This window comes from Phyllopteryx taeniolatus, chromosome 2 (genome assembly GCF_024500385.1).
Source record: "Phyllopteryx taeniolatus isolate TA_2022b chromosome 2, UOR_Ptae_1.2, whole genome shotgun sequence".
NCBI lineage: Eukaryota > Metazoa > Chordata > Actinopteri > Syngnathiformes > Syngnathidae > Phyllopteryx > Phyllopteryx taeniolatus.
Genome location: NC_084503.1, coordinates 6,684,814 through 6,692,931, shown reverse-complemented (window position 1 = coordinate 6,692,931; position 8,118 = coordinate 6,684,814). Strand labels below are relative to the sequence as shown.

The 8,118-nt window shown below is 49.3% G+C and overlaps 1 protein-coding gene across 1 annotated transcript; it reads right to left on the bottom strand.

Moving 5' to 3' along the window:
- Positions 1 to 517: 517 nt before the first annotated feature.
- Positions 518 to 7,784, bottom strand: hsd11b2 (hydroxysteroid (11-beta) dehydrogenase 2). Its single transcript, XM_061757229.1, has 5 exons — positions 7,466 to 7,784; positions 5,320 to 5,532; positions 3,546 to 3,731; positions 2,828 to 2,965; positions 518 to 2,652 (listed from the first exon to the last, which is right to left on the bottom strand). The coding sequence occupies exons 1-5, from the start codon at positions 7,605 to 7,607 to the stop codon at positions 2,225 to 2,227; spliced, it is 1,107 nt and encodes a 368-aa protein (XP_061613213.1). The 5' UTR covers positions 7,608 to 7,784; the 3' UTR covers positions 518 to 2,224.
- Positions 7,785 to 8,118: the final 334 nt, after the last annotated feature.

Genomic DNA, 8,118 nt, shown 5'->3' with positions numbered 1-8,118 from the left:
TTTGACTGGCGTGTTAAGTGCGCAGTGCATTGTGGGTTAATTATTCATCCTGAAGTACGCGGTGCTAAATCGGTCTTGGAGGTTTAGGACTTCCGATCTTCTTTTCCTTCGGGCTTGCCCCGTCCTCCTTTTCCGTGTCAGCCTATCTCCCGCATGCTCCTCTCCAACACCGACCGCCCTCACGTCTTCCCCCGCGACATCCATCGACCTTCTCTTTGCTCTTCCTCTCGCGCTCTCGCCTGGCAGCTCCATCCTCATCATCCTTCGACCAACATACTCACGAGTTCTCCTCTGGACGTGAATGAATGGCCATAGCAAATGAACGTTGCCAACCCTGCCAACTAATTCATTTCGGCCCCTTCTGGTGTGTGCAACGTGGCCACGAGGGGGCAGTGTAACACTGTCATGGAAACACAAACCAAGAAGAGTTTCACAACTCTTGCGATGCTGAAAACTGCAGTAATATGAGTTTTTCGCGCATTGTTTTACAGACACAAAGAAAAAAGAGAGACAAGTCTGTGGAAAAAGACTTTAATTCAATAAAAGAATGAACAAAAAAAATCTCATTGTTTTGATACAAAATTCACAGTTTGAGTGTTAAAAGTGGGAAGATAGAATTTGCTATAAATATTGGCCGTTTTATTGCAGCAGCGTGACTTCTTGTTGCGCTCGTGAAAACAGGCTGAGGGGCCGGGGTCTCGGGGGGGGGGGGGGGGCTCCTTTTAAAAACTCCTGACGCCCACACGGGCGGAGTCGGTTGAACCGTCCGGCTTCTAGAACCGCAACCGAAACGTCTAGCAATCGGCGCCGTAAATGATGGCCTTGATCAATTCAGAGGTGTCCTCACAAATATCAGCGCTTCATGAAATACAAATGAAATCTCAGTCCTTGCCTCAATTGCAGTGTTGAAATCAAATGTTGCCGGGCATGAATTGTTCATCAGTGCTATTTATTCATGTGTCTCTGGTGTGCAGATTGAGGAGAACAGTTTCCCAAAGCACCGACAGCTGCGGAAACGTGCGTACGCCAGCCATGCAGTTGGCATTTCCACCGTCACGTCACTCTTGATACATCTGAACTTTGCCGTGAAAAAGGACGGACGGACGCCACGTTTTTGTGCGTACGCGCCTTTTGTACACGAGGCCCCTGGACCTCCTAAAACCAGAAGTTTACATAACAGCTCAACAACCATCAGGACTTAAGACCTCAACTTCTAGAACCAACTCTCCTTGAACTAAAACTTCTAGAACCTCAACTTACAGAAGCAGAACTAAAATCAGGACGACTTCTTGAACCATGACCCGAAGAACCACACCTCGTCAAACTACAACCTCTAGAACCACAACTTGAAGAACCAGAATTAGTCCATGTCCAACTTCTAGAACCAGATATTGACAAACAAGAAGTTTTTAGCGGCAATAAATGATCTCTAGAAACCTGCTTGAGCATATCCATATCCATCTCAGGGTCCCATCTACTAGTACACTCTTTGTCCTCCATAGTAAGACACTAGTTTATTTGGGCATATAATATTCCACAAATCAACAGCCCATACAAAATGTCACATATTGTCGACCCTTTTAACATAATGTTGGTGCCATCGGAAAACACTGCAACGTGCACTAATACAAAAAAAAACAAAAAACATTTCTACTAGTGTATGACATTTCTGGACACTAGTAGAGCAATTTTGGCATACTCGTAAGAAAAAGACGTTACTATTGAGGCAAAATTACAAGTGGGCATTTTGGTGCTACTAGTAGTGTCCAGAAGGCTACTAGTGTTGACACATGCCTAATAGTTGGGCCTAGTTGTGCTACTTGTGGTGTACAGTAGTTTACTAGTAAGGTTTACTGTGTACTAGTAGGCCAAAAGTGGCACCACGAGTGGGATAATGTTACTAGTACTGTAAGAGACAGTGGTTTGACTACTGCGTCCTAAGGTTGTACTAGTGCACTTCATTGTCTTATTAGTGAGGACAAAGAATGCACTAGTTCACGGACCTTAAGATGGATGTCAAGGTTACGGACTAAACGTCGAAATGGTTTTCAAATAGTTGCTGAGCGTTTTTGTTCGTTTGTTTCTGCGTTGGCACCCCGTCACCCCGGGCAACCTACCGCCCGCCCGGCATCCGTCCCCCCAGCCGTCTATGTCAGCGCACGCCAAGAAAGTCTAGGTCTTAAAGCGCCTCATCTATTGGCGCTACCGTCACAAAGTCCAGCGGCTACTTGACTTTGTCCGTCTCGTCGTCGTTGTTATTGCTGTCGTGGCGTCGGTGGGCGGCGGTCTCCTTCCCGAGGCTGGCGGCGGCTGCCTCCTTCCTGAGCGCCCGGGGCGCCAACCTCTTCTTGACGAAAATACTCTGCAGGAATCTGTTACTGAGGGCGGTGGGAAAGTAGCTGGCGACCAGGTACATGAAACCCACGCCGGGCCCGGCGAAGTAGCGCACCCGCGGCCGCGGTTCCCGCAGCGCCCGCTCCATGGCGTCCACCACGGGACTGAGGTCCGGGTTGGCGTGGCGAGCGAATTGTTGAAACAGTTCCTTGGTCTCGCCCACGTAGTCCTCGCCAAAGTCTTCCAGAAGCGCCGGCGAAAGAGAACCCAGGAGCTCCTGGTGTTGGGCCTCCCAGTACGCCGTGTTACTGCACTGACCTGATCGCCATGACGACAACAACGACAACAATGACTACTTTACTGAAGAAATTCACATGGCGTGCTGTCAATGGAACGACAAATAGTCGCGTGTTGTAGCTGCCACGATGCGAGTGGTCGCGATCGACGCGTTACGTGCCGTCACTGGCATCTAGTGATGGGCGAGCGGCGTTACCCGTCTTGTAGGACGAAGGCAGGATGGTGCAGACGTGGACTCCCCAGGGCGTCAGCTCGTGTCTCAGCGTGTCCATGAAAAGGTTGAGCGCGGCTTTGGACGCTCCGTACGCAGCCAAGCACGGAAACGGATGGTCGCCTGGACAACGGGAGGATGAGGATGACATCACTGCTTCGGACACGGCGACCTCGAGGGTCCGCAAGAGCAGTCGACAGTCAACAAAAGGTTTGGAAGGTATCCGATCTGGATGACCCAATTATTCGTATTGGCGGTATTTGCACATATTTCTTATTGTATGCATTTATGTGTCTTTAATCCTCTGTGATTGCATTTGTTCTCGCACTTGACTTTTCGCGACCTCCGTGATACTCGATCACTTGCAACGTTATGTAAATATGCAGAATTGCATTTTATGTATCAGGCCGTGAAAACGGTACAAGGCGAGCATTGAGTGCCCACCAGCAATGTGGGCGCATACGGCCACAAAAAATACTAAAAATAAAAAAGCGCTTCAACGTAACGGACAATCGGCCGAGCCCCGCCCACATTATTCCGCTGAACCTACGTTTGAAATTGTCCATGAACCGTTACTGCAAATGCTAATGGATGTACAAATTCCTTTTTTCAAATACAACGGAAGTAACTTCCCGCACGACTGCGTTCGCACTCTGCCAATTGCGTCGACACATCCGGGCCGACCGACCGCACGTGCGCGTACCGGCCGGACTGGAGACGGTGACCAGTCGCCCTTTGTCCCGTCGTAGCAGCGGCAGGAAGCTTTTGGTGACGTTGAGCGTTCCGAAGAAGTTGACCTCCATGCAGCCGCGGAAGTTGGACATCGGAGACAGCTCGATGTCGCCGAAGTTCACGCACACGCCCGCGTTGTTCACAAGGGCCCACAGTCCTGAAACACACGCGCGCACGCACGGGATGAGGCGCCGGGTTTGCTGTGAACAGCGAAAAACTGACTTGGCTCCTCCCCAACATACAAAGACTTGACGTATCGCTTCAATGCACGTCCTGGACACTTTTGCTCACTGCATTTGATTTCTATTGCTACTATTATTATTGTATTGTTGAATAAAGCAATTGAAAGGGCACCTGCGGCTATTCCCATCCTTCCTCTATCCAAACCACCTGTTATAGACAACACTTCATTCTAGCGGTGGCAGGCCATATTCAATGAACTCACGACGTTTACTTTAGCGTGGACGTGCAGTTGTGTAACTTAAGCTAGTTATACTCGGCAAGGGGGACATCACACTGGAGCTTCTTTTTGCAAGTGTAAAATAAAATTAGCTCAAACGTCGGACATTCTCGCCCTTTTATGCATTCTTTCCTACTGGCTGGCGCGTTTTGCTACAGGAGTCAGCAGTAACATCAGTCAGTCCATGTGGAAATATAATCATCCCAAAATCCTGATGAACTGTAAGTGCAGCAAAAATAATGCGCAAAGCACTCAACGGTGAACGGCGATATTGCGTTCTTTGCCACAAAAAAATGGGAGGCAATCGTCTGACATCACTTTTGAGGAAAGGTGTTTGTGTGTCACTCACGGGTGAAGTTTATTGGAAAACTGACAACAAAACAATGCAACATCTCTGGTCTGATGAAACCACGATAGAACTTTTTGGCCTTAATTTTAAGTGGCATGTGTGGAGAAAACCAGGCACTGCTCATCACCTGTCCAACACAGTCCCAACAGTGATGCACGGTGGGGGCAGCATCATGCTGTGGGGGTGCTTTTCAACTGCAGGGACAGGACGACCGGTTGCAATGAAAGGAAAGATGAATGCGGCTAACTACAGGGATATCCTGGACCAAAACCTTCTCCAGAGTGCTCAGGACCTCAAACTGGGCTCAAGGTTCACCTTCCAACAAGACAATGACCCTAAGCACACAGCTAAAATTACAAAGGAGAGGCTTCAGAACAACTCCGTGACTGTTGTTGAATGGCCCAGCCAGAGTCCTGACTTAAACCCAATTGAGCATCTCCGGAGAGACCTGCAAATGGCTGCCCACCAACGTTCACCATCCAACCTGGCAGAGCTGGAGAGGATCTGCAAGGGGGAATGGCAGACGATCCCCAAATCCAGGTGTGAAAAACTTGTTGCATCATTCCCAAAAAGACTCATGGCTTTATTCGCTCAAGAGGGCGCTTCTACGAAATACTCAGCAAATGGCTCTGAATACTTCTGGCTGTGTCATATTTCAGTTTTTCTTTTTAATCTGCAAATATTTCAACAATTCCGTTTTTTTTTCTGTCAATACGGGGTGCTGTGTGTACATTAAAGAGAAAAAATGAACTTAAATGCTTTTAGCAAATGGCTGCAATATAACAAAGAGTGACAAATTTAAGGGGGTCTGAATACTTTCTGTTCCCACCGTATATAAAGCCATCAAAAAATTGCTTCCAAATCTGCAGGGATTAGCGGCAGATAAAGCGGGGTTGACCGGAGGTGAATTCGTGACTCTGCAGGGGTCGGCCGTACCTTCGGGTCCCAGCTGCGCCTGAACCTCGACGAGCGCCCGCTGCACCTGCTGCGGCTGCGTGATGTCCAGCTGCAGCAGCGTGAGTCGCTCCGAGCACGTCCGCCGCAGCTCGCCGGCGCCCTCGCCGCTCGCATCCAGCACCGTCGCAAACACCCGGAAGCCCGCCGAGTCCAGATGGCGAGCCGTCGCCTTCCCGAAGCCGGAGTCGCAGCCTGAGTGGGCGCGGCAGCGCAACATCATCACATTGTCGCGTGACATCATCGCATCGTAGCAGACACACACACACACACACACACACACACACACACACGCAAACACAGACAACCTCTTATCACACACACAAACACTGAAACACACGCTGTTGTCACATACACACACTTAACCCTGTCGCAATAATCACTATATTGACTAATTGTTCCATAAATAAAATGGACATGATATATATTTTTTAAATTATTATTCATCGTTGTGCTGCGCGCGGCTCACGAAGTGAGTCGACGGCAACTTGGACGGTTCCGGTGCCCAGTAGCATTGCTACTAGCAGCTAGGTTAACACGTATTAGCCGCTAGTGGGCTCGCGCACCGCCGGCGGTACGGTGTCGGGACCCGACACAGTCTGAAACGCCGCAGCCTTGCTCCATGCGCCGCGTGGAGAGCCACACAACAGGAACACTCAACTTTAGTGTCTAAAGTTAGATGACAGTTCAAGCTAGGGCTTGAGTGACTAAAAGGGAAAGGTAACAGTTTATTACATTCGCTAGCCCGCGAGCTAGCGGCACACGTCGTTCAGCTAGTAGCTGACGACAGCGAACGTCTTTGATCGACAGGTGAAGGGCTCACAGTCTTATTTTACGTAGATGATTTGATTTTTTTATTCATTCAAATTTGACAAGCTTTTTTAAAAACACTTCTCGGATCGGTCTTGGCCCGGGTTAACAACGTCCGCCACCGGCGCCGTTAACCCGCGGGGCGCCGGTGGAAATTCAGCTACTGTGGGTCGAAGTCAAAGAAGAAGAAGAAGAAGAAGAAGAAGAAGAGGTGGAAAGCGGGTTCTTCGGCAGAAAGAGAAGAGGAAAGCACACAGCCAAGAACTGAATGCGGGGACTTTGAATGTTGGGACTATGACGGGAAAATCTCGGGCAGAAATACCTGGCAGAACCAAACCGGGAGGACCCAGTGCAGCGCTGGAGACCGCAAAGAAATTCTTTTCCAAATGTATTCACACTGGCTGTCATGTACTTTTCCACTCAAGCTTCATCTGTGCCTTGTGAGAGGATTTTTTTCCAAAGCAGGAGAAACCCTCACAAAAAAAAAAGCAGAGCCGCCTTCGTCCTGGCTCTTTCGAGAAAGTACTTTTATACAAATAAAAACCAATGAAAAACAGTGGAGTTTTAATTCTCTTTATTTAATTACAAGCACTAGTACACGTAACAAAAGTGCATTCCTATTTCTAATGTTGTGGCCCTATCACTTGTTTTGTAGGCGGCAACTCGATTGTAGTACATTTTATTGCCCTCTTGAGGGCGCCATAGAGTAAAACTATGCCTCATACGTGTGCCGGCACAGTTGACTGAAAGTATCGACGCTTCATCTCACCATCACGAGTGTGTTGATGCGTGATGGAAGACGTGTTCGTGCGCATGTGTGTGTTGCTGAATGATTAAAGATGTGTGTGTATTGGTAGGATTGTGTGTGTGCTGGTGAATGATGTTTCCTGTCGTCAAAAAGATGGCTTCTGCCGCGCTGCCACGGCAACGCTTCATTCGCTGCTTTGACAACGTAAAAATATATATATATATATATATATTATTACACGCGAACACACACACACAGCATCAAAAATACACTGAAACATATGCTCACGCACACGCTCCATTGTCTCTCTCACAAACGCACGCTCACGCACACGCACAATGATCAAACAAATGCACACTATAATCACACACACATTAGCACACACAATTATCACACGCATGTCTCTCTCACACACACACACCCAAATGTTGTGGCTGCCCGATCAAAGTCAAAGTGGGACAAAGATTTAATGAGCGTAAAGTTTAGTACTGCGGCTCATAAAGCCACGTGCGCGCGCGCGCCCACAAGTCCAAGTGAAAGAAAGTTCCAGACGGCGCCGCTCAGTCTTACCTGTGATGACCACCGCTTTCCCGCAAGCAGGCAGCAGTTTGTCCTTCTTTCTGTTGCGGGAGCGGAGGAAGCCCACCAGCAGCGGCGTCAGCATGCTCGCCCACGCGGCCAACATCCACCACGGAACGGCCCAGTCGTCCATTGCCCACGCTGCGCTCAACTTTGACCTTGTGCGTGAATGGGCGTGCGGGTGCCGCACACGCTGTCTGACGGGCTTGCCTCTTCCTGCTGCTCGCCGCACTGAACGCTCAGCGCCCGCTCGCTCGCTTTATATAGCGCGCGCACGCGCGACGTGCGCGCTTCACACTCACTGTTGTGCAAAAAAACAACAAAAAGGGCAGCGTCCTGTCCACGCGCATACACCGGCGCACACGCGCTCACCCAATAACGCGCTGACATGTGCGCAAGGACATACACGCGCACGCAAACACTGACATGCACTAAAAAAAAACACACGCACGCATATATGCACTTATATATATATATATATATATATACACACGCGCGCGCACACGTCAGATCAGCAGGTATGTGTGCGTGTTGTAGCTGACACTCCTCACCAGCTGGGGGCAGCAGGCGAACCAGCGGACTTCAACTTCCATTGACAGGAAATGCTAACTTCTTAGCACGATTAGCGCACTTGACTTACTGCT

Excerpts from the sequence above, each read along its gene's own strand:
- hsd11b2 (XM_061757229.1), bottom strand. The coding sequence starts at position 7,607 with ATGGACGACTGGGCCGTTCCGTGGTGGATGTTGGCCGCGTGGGCGAGC. Across the intron at positions 5,533-7,465 it reads GAAAGCGGTGGTCATCACAG|GCTGCGACTCCGGCTTCGGG; the intron begins GTAAGACTGAGC and ends GCGCCCACTCAG. Across the intron at positions 2,966-3,545 it reads CACCGTCTCCAGTCCGGCCG|GCGACCATCCGTTTCCGTGC; the intron begins GTACGCGCACGT and ends CCCGTTGTCCAG.